The sequence below is a fragment of the Gavialis gangeticus genome, unplaced genomic scaffold (assembly GCF_001723915.1).
Source record: "Gavialis gangeticus isolate Ggan-Ray unplaced genomic scaffold, GavGan_comp1, whole genome shotgun sequence".
Taxonomy (NCBI): Eukaryota; Metazoa; Chordata; order Crocodylia; family Gavialidae; genus Gavialis; species Gavialis gangeticus.
Genome location: NW_017729001.1, coordinates 18,535,367 through 18,559,786, shown reverse-complemented (window position 1 = coordinate 18,559,786; position 24,420 = coordinate 18,535,367). Strand labels below are relative to the sequence as shown.

Here is a 24,420-nt window from a genome sequence, read left to right as displayed (position 1 = left end):
GTGGGGTCGTGGGGGGCAGCAGGGATTGCCCCCCCACCTAGCAGCACCTGGTGAATGGGGCTTTTTTTTAAAACAGGGAGCTGGGGCAGGCAGGGCAGCCATGGGGGGGGCTGGGGGAGCAGACAGGGGCTGGGGCCTGGCAGGGGTCCCCCCATGGTCCCCTCCCCCTTCCTCTGTCCTCCCCTCCTCCGCCCCTTACTTACCAGCTCAGTGTCCGGGTCCAGCTCCCTGCTGCAGACAGTAGGGACTTCAAAATCAATTCAGACCTTTTAATTGGTTCCCTGATTCGATTTGAATTTGGAGATTCAGCCACTGAACTGGGCCAAATCTCCTCTGAATCGAATCAGCACCCGAAGCTTCACACAGCCCTATTGTAAAAGCTGCAGTATGGAATAAAACAAGCCCCTGGCTTAATGGCTCATGGCTTGTACTGATGCCAACCTATTCAGACAAAAACTTGTCAACAGAACATATCCTGTAACTGTCCATCAGAAAAAAAATTATTCTCAAATCTGGTGCTTCACACAAACGCACACACACACACACACACACACACACACAGAGCTCAAGAGTACTAGTCACTGTCCACAAGGAAAAGCTCCACACTTCCGAAGGCAAGTTTCCATATGGAATTAAATAATTGTTAAGAAGAGGCCCCATTCGAACCCTCAACTTTGCATCTCAGTTTACAGTCGTTAGTATTTAACCCACTAGGGAAAACCCCAAAAGTGAATCCAAATTTTAAACCGAATTTGTCAGTACTCAAAGCTGGCCCTTGATTTTTCCCCATGATGGAGGAATAAAAACAGATTCTCTTCTTGCTTACACCAGTGGAATGGCATTCACTTCCAGAGAGTTAATTCTGATTTACATCAGGGGAATTAAGAGGAGAAGCAAGCCAAAGTGAGGGTCCAGAGCTGGGGTTGGAACATGGGGTTTGGTTCAAGGCCACCTGTAATGATATTATTAAAAAAAAAACCTGTTTTAGTCCACTGCCATATAGGTCTTCTTGCCAGCGGGCATTTTATCTTCTCTGGAAGTCTGTTCGTTTCCCACCTCTGAATGGGCTATGCCTGCATAAGAATCTACTGGGAAGGAACAGGGCCTTACTGGGCTCTCATTCACTGATGCAGAGCTGCCAATTCTCATGATTTTTTTTTTTTTTGCAAATCATGCAGTGTTTGGTGACTTGCCTAGAGCTCCAGATCCTGGAATCACACTGAAACATGGAAATCTGAGGGGGTTTTTTTATTTGTTTTGTCAAATGAAAGTGTCTGACCCTCATGATTGTGCAAAAAAGCTTCAAAGTCTGATCCCCATAGGTTCAAAGCCTAGATAGCAAATAAACTCCATATTTATTGATTTTAATCTGGCTTTAAATGTCAGGTCCAACAGCTGGACCTGACAGTTCTGGGGAGGAAGTTTTGCAGGGGAGCCTGTGCCCACCACTATACAGTCTAAAGTGATGTCTGTTCTGCTCTCCAAGGTGAGCCAACACATGAGGATGCTCCTAACTTTTCCCTTTGTTATCAGGCTGCTTCTTCCACATATCTAAACTACCACATAGAAGTTGCTGTGGCAAAAGCAATCTCACTTCTCTTCTCTGCTTCCCTCCTCCCTTGTCTGAAGGGCAACTCTTTTGGCACCAGATCCTTTTCATGTCTACATAAGCGCACAGTACAGTGAGATAAGGCAAAAGGCCTTAAACTAGGAGAATGGGACAGAAGAATGGCAAGCTGGAGGAAGCTCCCCCCCCTTCCTGTTTTGCCCTTGGCTCCCTTATGTGAAGGAAGCTGGCAAGGGTGAGAGGTGCTGCGAGTGTTTCCCACTTAAAAGTTTCCATTCAGTCTGTCTGTGCTTTTTTTAAATTGCAAAACAACAGAGATGAAAATAAAAAGCCTGTGAATAAGTGGAAGTCAGTGCAGAGTAAGCTGGCGTGCAAACTGACAGTGCACTGGCTGCTAGGGCCTTGCGCAAACACTCCTAGCACAGGCTAAGAGCCAAGGCCTCACTCACCTTTATGCACCTAAGTGGGCCCTAGGTTGCTGTGTAAGTGCAATTATTGGCACTTCTGCCGAAGTTAGATTCTGTTTCTGCTTGCACAGCTGCCCTGGCCTCTGGAACATGCTCTGAATGCTGCACTCTGGCTGCACAAGTTCCCTCCCTGCCCCTCGGTTTAGTTTCTGGCCATCACACAGGTCTTCAGGTCATCAGGGGAAAGAATCTGCAGAAGTAGCATTTACTCACGCATTTAAGGGCTGCTTAGGCCCATGTAGGTGAAATAGGGTTTGGCCCTAAGCGTGTGGTGGCTGCCTCCTCTTTAAGCAAAGCACCTTGCACAAAAGGTGCCTCGTATCCACCCAGGGAATTAATGCAAAATGGTTAGTCTACTGTCACTTCACCCCTAAGTTTGCATGCGCTGACTTCCATGTGCTGATGAGCCAAAGGTTCTCCCTAATGGAAGAAGAAAAGGGTGAAAGCAGTGTCAGAGACAGATGCAAGCACAGAGGTCTGCTTCCCCACCAGAGCAGCTAGACAACATCCAGGAGACAGGAGACTCTGGTTGTCCCTGTGCACTAACAGGTCCTTGTGGCACCACCCAGCAAAACCTCAGTGCTAGTGCATGTGGCTAGTGCCCCCTCCCATGACAGCTGGAGGCAGGTCTGAGGGGCTCTCTCAGTTAGATCCCTCAGCCATCCTCGAGGCACTCCAGGATGCATAAGCAAACAGATGGCTTCAGGCCCTTTCATGCTTGGCCCACACTATCCTTATCTACACCAAGAAGGAACTGGGGCAGGACCGGTGTCCCACTGGTTCTGCCATATCTCCTACATACTCCTTGTGGGTAGTCAGTGGTGATCAGCACCAATGCAGAGGAAAGGAAGTAGACTTCATCTTATTTCAAGCTGTTGCCTTCCTGCATCTTCACACACTATGTCTACTCCCTTTGCTTTTTTAGTTGGCCAGCATGCGTTTGCCCATGTAATCAAGGGGCAGGGGACCTGAGCTAGGATTGCATCCTCCAGGAAATCTGGTACAGTATGGGCACTGTCACAAGCTCCCTGCTTCCTCTAGCAAAATGCCCTGAGAGTTGGTACAGAGCACCAGCACCAGGAGTTCTCCAGTTAACGGTTGCTATGAAAGTTAGGAATGCACAGCAAGCCTAAGCCCAAGTGAAGCAGCCCCCTCTATATGTAAAAAGGATAAGACAATGATTGGGTTTCCTAGGAAAAGACCCCAGGATTTCCAAGCACCTTAACAGAAAACTGATTATGCTGCATATTGTGCTGCACGCTGAACTCAGTCCTCCCACTGATTTCAAATGGGAACAGGATTAGACTTGTAGACTTGCATTTTCAGATGTGCTTCCCAGTTGCCTCACTCTGAACTGACCCCACTGAAGCCAAGAAAGGCTGAGTGCTTTTGAAAAAAAAAATCACAGAACACGGCTCAAAAACTGGTGTAACCTTTGTCCTCCCTGCTAAGATAAGCAAGTGATGAGAGTCAGGAGCCTGGGATTTTATTTCTGGTCATCCTGCAGCCAGTCCATCTAAGGTGTTTAGACACTTCAAGATACAGAAAGGAGCTTCATGAGATTTTCCGAAGAGCATAGGTGCCTAATTCATTAATTTAAGTGGTTGATTTTGAAAATCATGCTAGATGCCTGTGTGCATCTTTATATACTTAAATACCCATGACAATTTGGCCCCATGAAACCTTGGGCAAACTATTTAACTTCTAAGTGCTTTAGTGTTCCCTAAACATGTAGTAATATCTATCTATATGGGGTGTTGTTATGCTTAATCAATATTTGCAAAAGGTCCAAGATTCCCAGTTGAAAAAAAACCATAGAAATATAACAGGCTCATCACTATGTTGTTCAGCTCAGACAAACGAGCCATGCAAAGAAAGCACTGAATGCTGTTTGGCCACAGCAGGGATCAGCTGGTCCAGAGAACTTCCCCACAACAGGGTCTGCTGCACAGTACGTGCATATGAGTAATGAAGAAGAGACACGGCGAGATGGCGATTTCCTCATTTTGATGGTTCAAAACAGTCACAATCACTGTTCCCTTTATATAACAGACAGTGTTTATCCAATTAAATCAGCTGTGCCCCAATGTTAAATTAAACGGGCATCTATTTTTAAATGTAAGCTAAAGAAGTCTCTATTCTAACATAGGCAGCCCCCATCATTATCTCTAGCGTTCAGCGTTAATGCATTTGACCTAAGCCTCACTGGAATGAATATCTGCTTTAATACCGCTGCTTTAGAAAGCTCAGGCTTCCACTACACAGTGCTCAGCCGCCAATTGTGAAGGCAGTGACTTAAATCCAATGTGCCAGTGTGACACAAGGGCTGCCAATCACAATCACATCAGCCAGACCATTTTCTCAATGAGAGCTATGTTATCCAACGCCATGCCCCAGACTGCAAGTTTAAACAAGTACAAGGAGAAAAAAAACCCCTTCCCATAACGGAAACTGATGGTGCCTATTCGCAGCTTAGCTGCAGCCCCACATTTACAGCCAGCCGAGCACCAAAGACTGCAGAGGGCAGGAAATAAAGAGCACGTGTAGCTTTTGAACCCCCCACCCCTGCTTGCTTTGGCTTGTGTTTTTCCCCCATCCCCCATTACCTCGTGGAAAAACTCCAGGGTCCATGAAAGTTGCCATGCTGAAGTTTGCAAGTACAAACAAGAACACGAGCCCATTGTACACGGGAATGGCTGGGGAGATGGCTCTTGTTAACCACGGGCACCTGCAGAGAGAAAGTCACAGATGAGGGTTCTTGAGGATGTAACAAGTGGCATCTTCTTGTACACAACGTGCAAGAAGACAAACGGTCGTGCCAACCCCCCATGGGCCATAGAAAGGTTGAATTTGTTATCCAACAGTTGAAACAAAAACCACTGCTAATTAAAGTTGTGCTTTATCTGTCCTCTGTAAAACAGGATTGCTTTTCAAGACAGAAAAGAGACCATTGTTTATGGGGCTCACAGGGCTCTTGTGCTATGCAATGACCCCATTGTCTTTTTTACGGCCTGGCATTTCACTTTTTTGTGTAAATGTTGCACCCTGCCATGACACACCTGTTATCCCCGGGATGGACGGTTACATGGGTGTAAAGCAGGGGCAGGCAAAACGTGGCCCGCCAGGCCATTCTCTTCAGCCTGTGGGGCCCCTAAAAACTTTAAAAAATATATATTTATCTGCCCCTGGCTGCCTGTCATGTAGCCTTCAACGGCTTGCCAAACTCAGTAAGCGGCCCTCCACCTGAAATAATTGCCCGCCCCTGGTGTAAAGCCAGGTGACTTCCTGCCTTCAAGTCAGAGTTACTCCAGATCTTCACTGGTGTAAATCAGAGCCTGATTTTTAAACCATCAACTTCTGCAGCCCACGCAGACAGACACACATCATTTCCACCAGGCTTCCTCCTCAGGCTCTCCTGTGAGAGCCTGCTAGTCTAAATACCACTCAAGGTCACCACTGCAAAACCTCTCCCCATTGGGGAAGAAAAGGGTAAAAAGCTTCAGTCGTAAGTAGTATTTTAAATACTTAAAATACTTTGCATAGCATCTATCCTGTGAACTGCTTTCCACAACATTTAAAAGGTGTGCCGCATTTCTGTTAGGCACTTGCACAACTGGGGTATGAGGTAAAGGGCAAAAGACAGGAGATCTGCAAAGCAGCGGAGAACCAAAGAGGTTGTTCCAAGAAGCCTTCAAAAGAGACTGGCCCTGCGCTAAAGGGATGGGGGCACCAGGGCAGACCACAGACTGCTTCCATAAAAGAGATGACACTACAGGCAACTTTCCATTTTCAAGGCATGTGTTTATTCTTCCTACCACTTATTGCCCCTCAGAAATAGAAGTCCAACACTGTACCATGTTCGACTGTATTGTGTCGACAGGCCTTTGTCCTTATTAGCTTGCTAAAAGGAATAGCACACACTTTGGCTTTCTATACAGGAATACAAAATTATAAAACACAGAATTCTTCCCAAAAAGCATGAGTCCTCACAACTGACAGTGTACCTACAGTCCCAACAACCAGGCATTCCCCCAGCCCTGCTGTGGGCACAGCAGCTTAATAAATGCCTTCCTGCCATTAGTACCAATCAAACAGCAGCCTATATCCAAGGTTATATTTTTCCTATGTTATATCTATATTTGAGCCACTTTGTCTGTAAGGCTGAGCTCTATCAGAACAGTAATAACCATAACGTAACCTGTCTTTCCCCAAATCTAATTCAAACCATTCTGTGCGAGACACGTCATTTATTTTAAACAGCTGAGAATGGTACTGTTGACCTTGGAGAAAGAATACTGAACAGGCCCTTGTGCAGAATGACAGAGCCATTTTCACACTGCGTTCACTAGGGAATGGGGCAGTGCTCAGAGATACTTTTACACTCCCCTTCCCTCTGCACCCACTAGAACAGAACCAGGCTTGCCCCATTTTATTCTATAGACTGTCTTTAAAATAGGCTGCTACCAACTAAGCTGCAAATCTAGGGACAGACATTACACATAAACCGGTTTAAGTGATCAGAAACTGGTTTAAACTTGTTCTGTGTACAGAACAGAAGCTCAGTACACAAACCAGTTGGCAAAATGGTTTAAACCTGGTTGAATGTAGTATCAGACTTAACAGATGCGAGTCAAACCAGTTTATGAAACTTCTGTCCCAGACCCCTTCCTTGTTCAAGTTAAATCACAGTCCCTCAGCATCCCAGCATGCTTTCCAGCCCAGGCCTTGGCTGAGCTGTCTGCTCCAGCAGAGAAGGGTTAAGGGGGAGGGAAGGAGAGGCAGGGACTGACTCCCAGTGTTTCCTCTAAGCTGCACAGCATGCACAACCATGCAGGTGCACTCATGCCGTGTTGCAAGGTATGCCTGAGCAGCTGTGTACACTGTGCAACTTAGAGGGAACACTGCTGACCTCCCCAGGCAAACCCCAGCTGGGGCCTGGGGCAAAAGATGGTGGTAAACCCACTTTTGCCCGAGTATAGAGTTGCCCTGCCCTACTAAACTTACTGAAAGTTACTGCTGGCTGCGACTGTAGATTACAAATCCCAGAGGCACTGGGATGCAGAAAGAGGAAGTGATGAGAAACCCTGCAGAGTCTGGCTTCTATGATTCTGGACTGCAAATCCCAGGGAACTTGCTGGCATCAAGGGGGAAGGGAGGTTTAACCCTCCTCCCTGGCCCTAGCCCCCAGCTGGGGTTTGCCTTGGTGGGGGCAGTTTCTGCCTCCCCCCACAACCCTTCTCTGTTGGAGACAGCACAGCCCAGCTCAGGGCTGAAAAGCATGCTGCGATGCTGGGGGACTCTAATTTAACTTAAACCAGGAAGGGGTCTGGGATAGATATTGCATAAACTGGTTTGACTCAACTCAGTGAAGTCTGATACTACATTCCACCAGGTTTATCTCAAACTGGTTTCAGCCATTTTGAAACTGGTTTTCGTGCACTGAACTTACATTCTGTTACAGGCTTAAACCAGTTTCTGACCACTTAAACTGGTTTATGTACAACTTCTGTCCCTAGCCTTAGACAGTCTGCAACTCCCAGTGATCTGCAGACCACGGTTGAAAGCAACTGCTTTAGTTCAATTATCCAAATATACAACTGGGTTTTCTTATTTATTCTCCATACCTTTTACTTTGAAAATATCTTCTCTTCAGTACATGCATTTCCAAGAGTAGTAGCACTAGGGTATGGGCCAAACCGAAATAAAATTCCCTTAAAAATGTTAGCAATTCAGGTAAATGGAATTTGGATTCAAGCCATACCTGTCTTTATTTTGCAAAGCTAACATTTCAATGCAAGGTCTTAAAAAAAAACAAACAAAAAAACAAAACAAAACACCAAAACAAAACAAAAACACAAAACAAAAACAAACAAAAAAAAACAACAACCCCAAAAAAACGCCATGTCTGATGTCATTGAGGTTAGCCATATATTTTTAAAAGCACTTTACCAATATTAGATATTTTTCACAGTATCCCCAAATATTAACCCCAATTTATAGACAGAAAAACTTGTATAAAGTAGCAATCTAGCTGTACAAGGTAGCTAAGGAAGTCTCTCTCATTCCAAAGTATTTCTGAAGCTTCCCAAGTATGTAGTATGTTTCTCCTATGCTGCTTACCACCTTCTAAAACTTTCCCTGTGGTTTGTAAAATGTATTATGATGACCTGATTAACTCAGGTTGCTGCTGCAATGCCTTTGTAGTTTTCCTGCCCAATGGGAACGTCACAAATGTCTGTCTGCAAGAGCTTTCACCCATGCAGTGTGCAGCATCACCTTCTGGAGCAGGTGGGTAGCATGGCAGAACACTGCCTTAGTCCAACCCAAGGTGCTCCTAAGTGGTATAGATGTTTTCATGTGTATTGACTGACACACAACTGCTGTGCAGCAAGCCCCAGTGACAGACCATAGTGTGACCCCATACCATCCATGTTCACGCACTGTACACAATGGAATTATGTATCGGCTGACACCGATGTTGTAAGATCAAAGTAGTTATAGAGAACCAAGGGCAGCATCTAACCCTTTGGTGGAATTACAGTAAAGATTTGTTTCTGCAGAAAAAATTAAAGCCAGGCATTTCCAATGTGGATTTGTAGCCAGACATAGAAATAAGGTTCAATGTGACACCTTTGTTTCCTGAACTTGAGTCAGTTTTCTACTAGAGCGAGCTCTGTCTCCTTACGTTCACAGAAGCACCTAAAAACAACTGCCTCTGGAAAAATGTTACATGACGGGATGCAATGCCAAATGTGTTATGATTTGACTTGGTTTCTGTATAAAGTAACTGGATATGCCTCACTTGATCTGGCTATAATTTGTAAGAGTCCCAGCTCTTCACATAATGATAAAAAAAGAAAATTCAAGTTCACTGTGCTGGTTTCACCTTTATGGAAATGAAGGGCATCACAACCCCCCTATTCCAAGTTTAACTTAAAATAGCTAACCAAAAAAGAAATCCTGAAGACCAATATTGTCTCAAGACTGGGGATGCAAGCTCTACTAGAGGCAGAAACTAGCCAGGATGGGAATCCTTTGTTTACTGTAAAAATTAGAGCCAGCCCACACCACAAACACATATTGTAGATAATTACGGATCTCAAATTCTTCTCAGCTAAGCACACAATTACACAGGCAGCATTTTCTGTATAATTATACATCTTTGGCACAGAGCAATTCTGCACATAACCCTGTGCAGAATAATTCCGGATGATAGATTTAATCTCATTTATCCTATCTGCTTTCAAAAGTCTGTCACAATAAGATGGAAAGTTAAAAAGATTAACAAATGACATCACAAGTTGTGCAATATGTCAGATGCACTTAAGCATCATTAAACAAGATCCTTTTCAAAATTCAAAAACAGATAATCCTGTTTGTTTTCTGCTTTGAAGTAGGATTTCTTTGTGTATAATAATGGTAGTTCACCAGTTAAGGAACTGAAAAGGTTGGGATGGTAGGTTGTTTAATTTAAAATCCTCTGTACGGCAATGTGTTGTTGCATCCTGGCCAGAGCCCTGGTCTGAGGCTCAGAAGGCCACGGTTTTCAGGCTCTGCCACTGACCTGCTGGGTCATCTTAGGTCACCTCTGTGTTTCCATTTCATCATCTGTAAAAGAGGTCTAATGATACTGACCTCTTCCATAAAGAGCTTTAAAATCTAAAGACAAAAGAGCACTATACAAGTCCTAGGGAGTATCATCATGACAACCCTAGTGGTCCCTGCGATTCTATGATGATCAGGGAAAGAAAATTAAATGGCGAACATCAAAGATGGTGGATTTAATATAGACAATGGATCCATGACGCATTTCAACCTGGCTGACATCTGACACACCAGGTAGCCTGCCTTTAGCTGACCACCTGCAGTCCTTCACACTTTTCCTCCCTTCTCCCCCTCCCCTCCTATCTCTGCCAAACTAGTCTTGTGTCCTACGTCTTCCAAACTTCCACTCATTTGCCTCTTCGCAGATGTCTTGTTTACTTCAGCTGCTTTTTTACCTTGGAGAACTCATAACAGCAGCAGAGTCTCCCCATGCCTGAAGAAGGGCATTTGTGTCAGCTTGCAAAGAACGTTTTTCCAACCACGTAGTTGGTCTAATAAAAGATACCACATCTGCCCAAAGAACCTTGCCTGATGAACATCAAAGAAGCATTTTTAAACAGTGTAACCTGGTGTGATGGTTTCATAACTCCACGCGGGAATCCTGGTCATCCTACGGACGAGAGGGTAAATGTCTGCCTTCCAGAGGCCAGGGAATCTGCAAGTGAGTAGCTTGAACTGAAACAAAAGGTACTAAGCAAAGGCCTGAGCCACAGATCTGGGAACTAAACCCAGCCTTACCATGAAAACTCAGTGGAAGAAATGCCAAACCCCAAATCATGTCAGAGCTAACTACTTTCAGATCTCTCACTGTACAATAGTCGGGCAGACATGATCAGCAGAGTCAGCAGTCCCTGGTGTGCCAGTGTGCGATTTATCTGGCACGCTGAAGAAGAGTTTGTTTTGCAGTGCACCTAGTGGGAAATGAGCATGTTCAGGCCTGCAGTCAAACTTGCTCAAAGTCCAGGTTGCTTGGATGCACAGACAGCGAGTAAAAACCCTGATGTTTCTGCAGGAACCAGACTAAGGCAATTCTGACATGAGATGCTTCTGCTGCTTTGTAGGACAGACTGAAGGAACAAGGAGGAAACAAGGGGACCCCAAAGAGTCAATAAGCATCCTTAGTTTGAGCTGCTTGTTCGAATAGGGACGTTCTGACGTTTGCATATATACTGAAGAAGTACAGCTGTGCCTAATTCTGATATGAGATTTTCTGATATGAGATTAGCACAAAACAGATAGCTGATGTGTACTGAAACCATTTATTGCCGTGCCCAACACAGGCACTGGCTTATAGCTCAGAGAAAGAGAGCATCTTTTAATTCAAATCAACTTCCCCCACTATTAGGGTAATGCCATAGTAATATGAAATAATTGGCTCAGTGCTGTTCAGCTATGCAGTCATAAGCAGTTCAGGAAAGAAGAGCCTCATTAAATAATAAGATGGGCCAACAAGCAGGCATAATCTGCCTACACATTACTAACGTAAAATTCATTGACGACCTTCATGTTAGGTTGCTCTTAAACTGCACCAGCCTGTCCTTGTTCGATAGATTAGAAGCTATCATAGCCTCTTCATTAAACACAAGTACCTATTTGGGTAATGCATTGCATCAAAAATCTGTGTAGGTTAGGGACAACAAAACATTACTGAACCCGAGCAGTGATTTGACATTCTTAATATTACCCTAATTCCTTGTAACCACAACTAAGATTCTGACCTTATTATCACAGCGCTGAACAAGTAATCCCCGTCTGGAAGATCTTAGAGTCTGAGAAGACAAGACAAAGAATGGGAAGAGAAATAAGGACAAAGTGAGATGTAGGAGCCTGCCCAAATGAGCCAGAGGAGATAAGAATGGGCCGACTCTACCTCAGTTTACTCATTAGTGAGAACAGAAAAAAATGCAATAGCTACCCCAGGCTAAGTACGGACATTCAAAAAGCCCCAGCTGTTTTATTCTAAGTGCCCAAGTTAGGTCGAGAGTGAACAGAACAGAGGTTTGCCTTTGTGGGGGAGAGAGGGGGCATACACACTGCCTGCAGTGGCCAAGGCCAGCAGGTTGGGGGTGGTCATGCGTGCCTCCCAGCAGACTGCCTCCACTCCTCTTGCCACCACTGACAACCAGATGCTGGCAGGGGGGGCAGGGCTGGGGGCTGGCAAGACAGGCCAGGCCAGGCACTGGGGGGAAATGGGGAGCATAGGTCTCTGCCATGTGGTCCTCTCCAACTGTGCTGGCTTCAGTCTAGGGCAGGTGTCACTGGGGCAGGATTGGGTGGACAAGCAGGACAGGGGCTGCACCCAAGACATCAGTGACCCAGGACCACCCTTCCCTGGCCTGGCCTGGCCCAGCCTGGAGGGCAGATCTGCCATATGCTGCTGAGGGCAGGGCACTGCGGGTGTCTGAGCCCAGCTGCAGCCACATGTGCTCCAGAGACACGCCAGGCAGAGCCCAGCACCAGGCCACTCCTGGGTCAGCAGAGGCACTGGGACAATCCAGACAGGAGCAGGTATAGCTGCGAATTGCAGCAAGCTGTGGGCATGCTGGGCAGGGGCTGTTACCAATGCACACCTCCAGGGGTAAAGGCAAAGCAAATGGACCTGGCTTTAAAGATGTCAAGGCACTTCATGCAAATAAGTGCTCTGCTGCTGCCCACCTCATGGCACCACCTGGGCAGCTGGCTCTGCCTTGCCCTACCCTACTCTGCCACTTGCCTGGTGAGGTGCACCACTGCCAGGCCAGAGATGGTTCCTGCAGCGCAGGAGCTCTGGGTTCAGCACGCTCCTCTCTGGGACCCCCATCCCAGCTGTGGCTTCCCTACCTGCCCCTCAGCACAGTCCTGCTGGCCCTGGACAGGGACATGGGGCACGGGCCAGGGTTGGGGCCTTGCAAGGCAGAAACTGCCTCGGGGGGTCCTCTGTCCGCAAGCTGCTGCCCTCTGTACCGGTGGCCCATGGAGTGGGTGAGCTCAGAGATGGCTGGGCGAGCGGAAGGGCAGGGCAGGGCAGGACCTGCTGCCAGGTGGCGCCACGAGGGGTGGTAGCAGAATACTGTCCACATGGAGCGGCTCAGTGTAACTTGGTGCCAGGTCCCATTGCTTTGCCCCCATCCCACCCCCAACCATGGAGGTGTGCGTTGGTGACAGCCCCAGCCCTGCATGCTCGTAGCCTGCTGCACCTCCCAGCCACGCCTGCCTCTGTCCCCGGTACCTCTACTGACCCAGGAGCTGCCTGGTACCAGGTTCTGCGTGGCATGTCTCACGGCCACCGGTGTGGCTGCAGCTGGGCTCAAACGCCCCCAGTGCCCTCCCTCAGCAGCATGCAGCAGATCTGCCCACCAGGCCAGGCTGGGTCAGGGGAGGGTGGTCTCTGTTGACTGGTGCCTTGGCATCACTGGTGTCTTCAGTACAGCCCGCCTTGTCCCACCCACTCCCCTCACCCCCATGCCGACAGCTGTCCCAGGCCCAAGCCAGCACAGCTAGGGGCACTTCATGGCAGGGGCTGTCCCCTCTACCCTGCCACTGTGACAGCTGAGCGCAGCAGCCGAGCACAGACTGAGGCCATCACGCTGCCCCATGAGGGGGCATTAGAGGAGGGCCTGCAAAGCAGGCTAGGATGCCAGTGGACTGCAACCTAACTTGCATCAGGAGGGGTCTGGTACAGAAGTTTGTTAGACCAGTTTAGCCTAAACTGATTAAGTCTGATACCACATCAATCCAGGCCTATCTTAGAGTGGGATCCACCATTTTTAAACCAGTCTATGTGCCCCAAATTTCTGTATGGTTATGTGTTTAGACCAGTTTATGATCACTTATACCAGTTTACATGTAATGTCTGTACCTGGCCCCAGTGTTGTACAAAGACTCTAAGGTAAATTAACTGCACATATTGATAGATGGAAAGGGATATAAATACGGAGTGTAACAAATATTGTTGTTGCATAAAACCTGGGATGGGGAGAAGCCAGAACGAAAGTAGAAATGGGAGAAATTTACTATTTCAGTATTAAAACTGATGAAGGATAAATGTTGCATGGAAAGGCTGAACCTCGCAATCTGAGGTCATCACAGAAACGTCCACCCTGTACTGCCATGTGTAGTTATCCATCACGAGTGTTTAACACCCTCCCCCTCAAAGTTAGCTTCATCAGCCTCTTCCTAATGAAATATAACTGAATGCTAGATCCAGAGGTTCAAATTCACCTCTAGCTTAACTATGTTTAATTATTCAAAGGAAATGTGCTGGGTTGAAATTCACTGAGGTTTAACAAGAGCTGATGGGATTTCAGTGAACTTTCCATTACACTCTGGACTCATTCCAAAGGCTAGTGGTTCACATCTGGTATAGCACAGATCAGAGGAGCCGAATCAATTAAAAAGTAAGCCTGAGATAAAACTTTCCACCAAGGGCCATTATATCTGGGCTATACATCACCACCACCACCACCACGTAAAAAATGCTCAACAGCTTCTCACGCAGCCACTTGATAGCTTCTGGAGCACATGTCCTTTCCCTTTTTAAACAGTTAACCTCAGTTTTTTCTGTGGAAAGCAGCTATTCTCATACATACCACTGTATGTAAAGTAAGGGAATAACTATTACCTGGTTAGATTACAAATAAGCAATCTGAAGTGGAACCACTGCAGACACAGAGTGCTCTGTAAAAAGCATAGAAAGCAGGAAAAGTCCTGTTCTTCTGTTACTATTTCCTTCTCAGTTTGCAATTTGTCTTGCTCCGATCTGACAAGAAATAAAACTAGACTGTATCTTCTACGCAGCAGCGCAGAATCACGGCCATTCTACATGGAGACTTAAAGATAGCAGAAAGCACCTAACGGAGCCATATTAAAGCACGAAGAGAAAATCTTGCCTGGTGCAAGCTAGTGAACACCATGGTCTGTAAACTCGATGGGGTGGTGACTTTGCTTTGTTTGTAAATATGTAGCACGATATTGCTGCCATTAGAAGAAGAATATTCTGTAAGAGTCTGTTTTGCTTTATTTCCTTTTCAAATGTGAAGCTTTTCCCTTTCACCTAGTGCTGAAGACATACAGGGTCCTCTGTTGTGTGCTGGACAGTGCAACTTGCCTAGTGAAACATCTGGTCACACTGCAACCTACTGCCTTTTGGGAAGGGTGATTTCCCTTGTTACAGAGGCTTTCTGCAAAAAGAATGAAATCCATGCCTAAATGGCCTCCTCAAAGAATGCTATGAATAAATTCTTGCAAGAGGGGACCATCCTAGTTCCTGTTAGGTAGATGCTTTTGGATTTCACATGGTATGTATAAGCACACAATTAATGCAAGGGCAATGCTAAAGCAGCAACTCAAAAACTATTGCTCCTTTCTTCCTTTTTTGTTCTCAAAATATTTCCATCTTCAGTCCTTTAGAAAGATCTACAAGGTCACCTGAACTTAAATCCCAAATCACAAAACAAACCACCCTGGAAGGAAAAATGGGCCGAGGCTTTCAGAATCTCCCAAATTCTAACGCTCCCACCGTTTTGTTCTTAGTCCCTGTGTTGTTATCCGAATTGCAGTAGCATCTAAAAGCCCCAACTGATACCAGAGCTCCACTGTACGTGGCAGTGTTTCTTCTGAGTAAGGGACAGGCCCTGCCCCCAGACAGCTCATAGGCGAGATATACAAAGGAAGTATTATGAGAGCCTTGTGTGCACCACAGCACAAAAGGTCCAAATGTTAATGTATTCTATTCTCATCCTCCCCCCCCCGCTAAAAATCACACACACAGAGCAGTGACTAATTTCATATTCAGGGATTGAAAAAAACAAAACAAAACATTGTTAAAACCAGTGTGCTTTCCAGGTAGTCCTCAGCTTCCACCATAAGGTCCAAGATGCCCAGTTCAGAACTTCCTTTCCCATATGGGTGCCAGAGAAGGGAAAACCCGTTGCTAATGTCAGTGACTCTTCTCCTCCTAGTTGCATGATACTTCATTGTTTCACTGTTCTCCAGGCAGCTGAACAGGCCTCCTCCCCATCCCACATGCCAGTCTGCTTCCCCCACTCCCTAAGTGCAAGCTGGACTAAAGCTGTAGTGCCCCGATTCATCACTGTCAAGCTACCAAGAATCATACAGGGAGTACCCAAAGTAAGCCTTTTAGGAAGGCCCCAACTACCTCCTGGGGGAAAATCTTGAGAAGAGGAAGCAGGTCCTAGCAGCAAAAGAAAACATGGAGTGCCTGGCATATATCACAGCTGAAGAACTACATTTCATAGCAAAACAGTATTATTATTATTTTTTGTACAGACACGTAACTGTACTACATGGCTCTGCAAACAGCCATCTGTCAAGGCTCTCCACAAACCCTGGCCAGCCTGTTTTTACTGCTGTCTTTTAGAAGGTCACTTTCACAATCCTAAAGGCCCCAAAATATTTTTAAGTAAATAGCCACTGAGATTCTGGTGCAGCAACCTCCTGCAGTAAGAAGTGAATTCTGCAACAAATTCCAGGGCCACAATGTCCCTGGGCCTGTAACTATCACCAGTGACAGACATATCACAAAGTATAGTGGAGACTTAGGCAATGTTACACTAGAAAACTAAGCCAGGAACTCACACACAGTTCTCAAGTTCTAGTCCATGTACCCATCCTCCCTCTTTTTTTAAATACCATGCTCAGCTTCCTGTACTCAAAATCCCCTGAGAAGCCAGTAAGCCAACATGGCCAATTCAACTGCTCTGCTATGCAGTCACACACCTGGCCTATCTGACTTTGTTCTGTAACATCTAAAGGAAACAGCAGGGAACATGCTTCCAACCACTGCACCGGGTGTTAGCCAAGAGGCACAAACGCATAAGCCAGCATAAAAAGGACTGTTTGCACAGAGGAGGAAAAATTAAGCCAGATTCCTTCCTGAGTTTCAGAGAGGGGAACATTCAAGAGAGAAATAACCAGCTGCACATGCCAACATGAACACCAGAATCAGAAGTTGCTGGATGACACTACAAGTATCTGTAGTAAGAGAAACAACAGGAGTCGTCCACGGTAAACCCTGACGTATAGCAAGGCAGACCCAGATCTCTATTTGTTTTACCTGTCCTAGTATGATGCTCCCAGATTTAATCCTTCTACCCTTCTCCTAGGGAAAGGCCTTGATTTCCCTCCTCTTCCAGCTCTTCTTTGTCTCAGCCCTCTACCCCTTCCTCTGCTATACACTTGTGCAGATTCTAAAGTCAAGGCAAGTGAGAGCTAGCTAGTGACCGACTCTAAATAAGAGGCTTCCCAAGCAGATGTATGGCTCTTTATCAGTATTTCTCTACAAGATTGGAAGTCTGGACCATAGCTTCTGCTCTGCAACGCCTGAGGAACAGCTATTTTAAAATGGCCGTGGCACAAAAGGATGTCCTTTTGTGCCACGGCCATTTTAAAATCACCTGGATAGAAAAAGAAGAAACAGCTTCCTTGCAGACAGTCAAAAAGCCCAAGGCTGAATAGATTCAATCTTTGCAGGTTAGCTTGACCTTCAAAGTCTGAACCAATAAGCAAATGAACAGACATTCACTTTTGATTCAGGGAATGCAGACGCATACCTGCAGCACACAAACCAGAAGTCCAGAGCGCTAGAGCACAGATCTCTAGCACAGCCAACACAGACTACATTCATTTCCTCTTCCTGTTGCCCTTGAGGTCTCTGGGATTTGTAGTCCAGAATCACAGCAGCAGGACTCTGTGGGATTGCTCATCACTGCCTCTTGCTGCTTCCAAGTGCTTCTGGGATTTGTAGTTCAGTCACAGCCAGCACTAAGTGGGCAGGGAAATTTAACCCCCCCTCCCTGGCCCCAGACCCTAGCAAGGGTTTGGGTGGGGTAGAGCCACCCCTCACTGCTCCAGCTAGGAAGCAGTGCAGACAGCCCAGCCCAGGGCTGCAAAATGCTGGGGGACTCTGATTTAAATTAAACCAGGAAGAGGTCTGGGAAGTTTCACAAACTGGTCTGACTTAGATCAGTTAAGTCTGATACTACATCCAACCAGGTTTATCTTAAACTAGTTTCAGCCATTTTCAAACTTGTTTACGTGCACTGAACTTCTGTTCTGTTACAGGTTTAAACCAGTTTCTGATCACTTAAGCTGGTTCATGTATAACTTCTGTCCCTAGCCTTATAGTTCAGTCTATGGCTGGCCACCAGCACCCCACAATACCACAGCTGTTGGGACTCCTGGAATAACTTTAATTGGTTACATTTCCAAAACTCACACTATAAGGAGCTGGCCACGTGGAAAAAATGGAAAAGACATCCACTCAAAAGCCATGCGCACTGACCGTTCATAGCATAGCTTAGGTCTTTGTACCTGTGACTTCATTATCCTCCCAGTCAGACTTCCTAGTTGCACCAGCTGCAACCAACAAGCCCAGAGGTCACAGTAATCAAAATCCAGCTGCCTGGAAAGGTGTTCTTAGGAGATCAGAAGGAACTCTGCAGCATCTGAATGGGCCCCTTCTGTTAGAAGCACTAGCATGCAAAAGCATCTATGCTGAACGCAACTGTATTTACAAACTTGTATTTATAAATACCAGAATTGTTAAATTATTGCCACATCCACCATAGGTGTAATTAAAACCAGGAAGCAAGAAAACGCCTTCATAGTTCCTCACCCCCTCTTAATTACAGAGTGCCTGGGCTACAGCACAGTGGGGCAATTTTATGTTCTGCAGTACCTACCAAGCAGGAATAGTACTTGGTTCCTTGTGCATGAATAGGTGATAGTGTCTTCTAGTGGCTGCCTCACAGAGGAGATATGGGACCTAATGCTACCAGTCATTTGAAGAGGGTTTCTTTAGCGCAGGTGGTAGCAGCTGATACTTCTGGAGCTGAAGAACCAGGAGCCTAGTTCCACCTCCCACTATGTATAGTTGTGTTCCACGTAGCAATTAAATTCATTACATGGCCCTGTGTATTACAGAGTTAATATAATCTGAACTTTAACTCTGGTATTTGAGTTTCAGAGATATTTAAAATCAGCAGCTTAACAATGAGCAAAGCTACACCACCACAATCAGTGTGCTGGAGTGACTGAACAGATTTAGATTCCAGGCTCCCAAGGAAGACAGGAAGGCACAGAGTTATTTTAAAAGCATATTCACATGCCATATTGTGACCGTGTCAAACCTTATAAATGAATGCTAATTCTATCCCATTGTTAGATAAGATGCCACCACATCATCTCACCAGTGAAACGGATTAATTCCCACTCCTCCAGGTGGTCAGCCAGCCATGAAAGACAGCACTGTATGCTGGATAATGTGCAACAGACTACCATTCAAAATCCACCTGAAAAACAAAGCTTAACTCTACAGGGACATGCAACTCATGATGAAATATGTTTTGCATGCTGTGATTTCTAACTGATCAAACAAAATGGGATTTTGCTCTTGACGCACCTGGTGCATACAAGTTAGAGAGGCTTTATCTACCAATGTTCATTAGTTACTTTTTTACTGTTCTTATGTGCGGTACCCTTAAATGTTTATGAGGCTTGAGGAATTTCTCTGGAACATTTGTGACCCTTTTAAATATCGGCAGGGCAACAGCAGCCATTTCAGTATTTTTTTTCCTTTATGATGCAAATCTATCGTGACTGCACTTAGTGCTAAGATGAGTGTTTAATGGCAGACATTGTTACAAGGCCAGATGTCTTAGGCAGAATACCTTACCCGTAGCAGAGTAGGAAAAGAGTGAACAAAGCTAGATCGACCAACTCTTTGAACATGTGGACATTTGTGAAACTAGCAGATACATACAGATTTACTTGGCATCTACTGCCCTGTAGGTGTCAATGATCAAAATACTTTTGATGCCCCGAAGCTTTCCCTTAAAATTAAATTAATAACACTTTACAAGCAGAACAGCTGTTACTTGCATATAAAGCTTCCTTTTTCCCAGTTTACAACATTTCAACCAGCTTCAATGAGACAGTTTAGGAGCCAGCCTTGACCCTGGACACTATTTCCAGCATGCCTTGTGAAAAGGAAACTAGCTAACAGAACACCTTCCTCATACTTAGAAAAGAACAAGAACAGAAGTGTGAAGAACCTGGTTTGTGTCCTGCTTTGAGCCTATTTTGGAGCTAAACACAAATTTACAAAGCCTCATTTCTGGGTGTGGAGGAAAAGGGGAAACCCGATAGTCCTCAGGATCTCAAAACCATAAGAACAACTGGGGAGAACAAGACTAGCTTCTAAGAAGAGCACAGATTCTTCTTTCTCGTCCTGCTGGCTTACGTGGTGACAATGCAGAGTCAGCAGGGGACATTTGCACATCTTCAAATGATAAATAAAGCTCTAGGATCATGGCTAGTCTTGTGCTGTTTTAATTTCTAGAACCTGGGTGCAAAGCAAAGCTCTGACTGCGTGTAGTATCTGGGAGTTGGACCCAGACCAAAGGCCTGTCCTACCTTCTTCCAGATGGACACATCCTTTTCTTCTCCTGTCCTTTTTCCGTGCCAGGCCAATTCGTAAGGCAGTAGTAGGCAATGGAGAGTTTAGAGAAGGAACTGTGATGTTGGAAGGGTAATTCTATTCATGAAGGCAGAAGCTGGGTCAAAAAAAGGGGAGAGAAATAGAGAAGGGGGGTGGAGTCAGGGACACTGTTGGGATGAAAGGGGAGAAATAGGAAATACGTTTACCTGAGTCAAAATATGTTTATCTACCTAAGCCATTTCTTGGCTTATATAGAGGAATGGAGGCTTCTGCTGGTGTGTATGCCCTTACTGTCAATGCTGGATCGTCTAGGCTAACATCCTGTAACATCACACTCTCACTAAAGTAACTGCTCATCCTAGCTGAGGTAAAGGGGACAGCATAGGAAAGGTTTCAATCCTTCTAAGAGAAATCCCAGAGAGCCTGTGGCTCTCTTCTCACCTCCCCTGAGCCTTCTCTTATCCAGTGCTCCATCTCATAACTCATCCTTGTAAATGTATGAAGCCAGTGGGGAAAGAGAAATGGTTTGGGATGCAAAGCCATGAGAAGCATGGGGTCTTTGCTTTCCTACCGCATGGCTGAGATAGGAGGGGGGGTTTTGAGAGCAAACTGGTTGAAACCTTATTCAGGTGAACTTGAGATGATGCTAGTTACTGAGTGAGGAGTCTGGCAGATGGCAAGGCAAAGCAAGTGTCTGATCCCATCCTGAAAGGGTTTGATAATGCTTTATTAAAAGTGTTCGCAATGCAAGGGGATCCCTGGCCTACAAGAGATTCTGGAGACCAAGTGATTTCAGTGACCAAACTACATCTCCTCATTTGCTATGTCCACAACACAAGAACAACTTCTTGACTGGATGAAATCTATGCATCTATATCAATGAGGAATCCGACCCATTATGTTCTCAGAATATCCCTTAACCATATTTGGGGATAATTTATTTTAAGAACTATTAAGCTCTAATGACTCAAATTCATTATACAGTAGTAGTATGCTAGAAATAGAGTTTGTCATTAAAGCTGTGTGAAGAGAGGTATTAATAGGTAGAGACGTGTTAGGAGAAAGGGGAAGGAAAAGGTGTTAATTTGGTTAAAAAGATGCTGTATATACAAGCTACAGTGGAGAGAAATTCAATTCAGTAGAAGCCACACCCCATTTAAGGCCAAGAGAAAAGAAATTAAACATCAAAACAGTGGCTACTGGACAAAGATGCATGGCTTTCCAGTTCAGAGAGAAACGAGAACTTCTGAAACACACAAGATCAGTTCAATATTAGTTGTCTGTGAACAGGATGACAATGCATTAACTGGGTCTTCAGTATCATAAAGTGCTTTCAAAACTGAGGAGTAAAGGGAGAATAGAGAAGAGACTGGTACCACCAAACACAGCTGCCTTTTGTAACATTGTGGCAGTTGTGTATGGAAAAAGAGACTGAAACAAAGCAGGAAAAGTCTTGGGAGACTGTGACAGCACTTAATTTTTCCCTTGACTTGAATGAGTTTTCCAAGAAATGTACGTCTAAATGAGAACAGAGATTCTTGCAGATTTATTGGAAGTTGCCTTTTAGATCTGGAAACAATACCTGTTCTCAACCCAATTCAACCGCTTCAGTGCTGCTATCTGAGATCTGTTATCTGCATGGTAATGGGCCTGTGTGGGAAAACGAGGCTGATCCTAACCCAAGCAGCAGTCCTTACAGCTCCTTTCCAAATTTCTGAGGCATAACTTAGTAGCTGGCTCAGTTACTTAGCATTATTTAACTATCCCAACCCCATTCCTCGCCAATCCTGTCAGTGACGTAGGGTATTCCAGTTGCTAGGGAAGTTAAGTCCATTTGAAAAATGTGTAAGAGGAAAGAGTTAGTTAAAATGTAATGTTTTAAGTGTCTGAGCTTAAATAATTTACATACGTGACTTTTTGGAAAAGAAGAAAAGATCTCTCCCTTCCCCCCCTCAAAAAATGATCTAAGTCTATTCAAGGGAAAAAGTGTAAGCTATTGCAAAAATAGTAGTAAAGTATACCAGAACTAACCTGTTACTTAATAATGGTCAGTTTTGGTTATCTGTTCTGAAAAAGAGAAAAAAAATACAACTGGCTTTTTGGTTGTAGCTGTGTTGGTCTAAGGACATAGGCAGGCAAGGTATTTTGAGTAGATAAGATATATTTTATTAGACCAACAAAATACTACAACACTTTCAAGAGGCTTCCCTAGAAAAAGAAACAGAAAAAATCAGGGAAGTTTAGCAAATAAATTATTGAAGCAATATGTTAAAGATGCACTTGTAATATTAAATTGAGAAAGAGACCAGGAAAACATGGCACCCATTTATTTTACAAATACAAAAACCTTTATTTAAATCCTATAATTAATCGTACTATGGAATTTGCTGCTATGAAGTGCTATGGAAGTTGAGATTCTAGCAGGGTTCACAGAAGAATGAGATGTTTAGTGGCCTGATTCTCATTTACCTTAAAACACCTTTCCACAATCTGCAAACAGCCCTCCACATGCAAAAGAAGAGTTTGAACTAATGGAGAGAGGCTATTGTTTTGCTGATGAGGTAATAATCACTGTTATCAGCTCCCTGCTGGCTTGCTTGCCTGTCAGTTTGCTACAGACAGTATAAAGAAGCAGGAAGGGAGATTGAAAAGCTTCATATCATCAACAGATACATGCACTGCACACCCTGCCTTGCCTCAGAGTGCTAGCAGGGGTCTGGTAACACTCCCACCCCTTGAGCAGCCAGCAGGGAAAAGCCTGGGATTTGCAGGCAGACATCATTCATGAGAGACTCCTGTCCATGCCTCCCTCAGCTCAGTGTTGTGCAAGGGAAGGGAGGGCTGCTCTAGCACCCCCAGCTTGTAGCCTGAGCCACTGCAGACATGTGTCTGAATTTCCTCAGGCCAGAGAGAATGTGTGTCCAGTTACAAACCAGTTCAGCCTAATCAGGTTAGACTAACCTGCAAAAGACTGAATCAATTCAGGCTCAGGTTTTTTGAATGTCTGTCCCTAGCCTATATGAACAGCCACTGTCATACTGGACAGGATAAAAAAGAGATGAACCCTCATGCATCAAGGTATAAAACAACTGCTAAGTGCTGAGGATTGGGGGTAGAAAATTCTCCTGAATTTTGGTTATTTCATAGTTACCCATTATGAGGCTTCTTGCACCTTCCAATATGGCACCTGGTATTGGCCGTTGTCGGAAGCTCATTATCTGATAAGAGGAACCATTGCTCCAGTCTAGTTGGGCCATTCCTATTCAGTACCGGAATAGATAAGTAGTTGGAGTTGCTATAAATAATATGTGGCCAGGGCAGGATTTCATGGTTGTCACAGGAACATAAGATTAGACGGGACTTTCTGGGTGACCAAGATTCCTGCTGTTCACAGACCCCTAGGTCGTAGAGTATCTTTCATAAACTAATTAGGCCCCATCATAAGATAGCTCTTTGTTTTGTCCCACTGCTCCTATTGGGACGACGCTCTTAAGCTGTAAAACATGGCATGTGGAATTTCAGTGCCATCAGGGTGAGAAACCAGGCCCACCTGCTCCAAATGGCCTCAATCAGTGGAGTAAAAGGAAAAATTCCCTTTAGCTGGTAGGACAGAAGGACCAAGAGAAACAGGTAAGTAATCCTCATGCCTTCCAGCCGAGGGCTGCGTGACACAGAAACCAGCAAGTGACAGCAGAACAGCGCATTTCCTTGCCTTGATGTAAGCAGCCAGAAGACCAAGTGACAGCCATAATGTTCCCCCAAAAATGTTCGTATGTTTGCATTAGCATTATAAAATGATGCAAAAACCATATCAAATGTTAGCTGTTTCTTGTTGTTACCCTTATTTTCCTCCTCTAATGTTATCTTCTGCCACTGCTTCCCTGCACCCTTCCTGTGGAGTGCTGGGGAAGGGAGATGCAGTAAAGCAGCACTCCTCTGTTTAGTATGCAAAGTGCACTTCTCCCCAGAGAGCTTGTCTCCCTTACTGCCCTCCTGAGACAAAGTTATTAACTTTCCCCTTTTTTTTAGCCTCCCAGAAAAATCTCCAAATGATTCTTGGTCTCTGCTCTGTTTTGTCACCATTTCCTGTCACCCAGTTACCAAGTTAACTCATTCAGCTGTCACATACATCTCCTTTTGCTGCAGAACAATCCAGTGCTACTGTTGCTATAGGCTCAGCTCTGCGACAAGCTGAAGGTGTTTTTGATTGTCTCCATGCAAGTTAGCAGCCCCTGGCCAACTTGCGACAAAATGTCTGAGGCTCAGAAACAGAGATGTACAGCAGATTTATAGCCATTTGTGACACAACCTAAGCTTAAGGGCACTTCCTAACAAATGCCCGA

General features: G+C 45.1%; 1 protein-coding gene across 2 annotated transcripts in view; it reads right to left on the bottom strand.

Moving 5' to 3' along the window:
• Positions 1–24,420, bottom strand: part of ZDHHC8 (zinc finger DHHC-type containing 8) — a 211,095-nt gene that overhangs the window by 33,018 nt on the left and 153,657 nt on the right. For both annotated transcript variants that reach the window (XR_002095604.1, XM_019507000.1), the window contains exon 2: positions 4,641–4,762. Coding sequence is in view for 1 of the 2 variants with exons in the window: in XM_019507000.1 (XP_019362545.1) it covers positions 4,641–4,762 (122 nt within the window). In the remaining variant the exon portion in view is untranslated. The remainder of the gene's footprint in view (positions 1–4,640; positions 4,763–24,420) is intronic.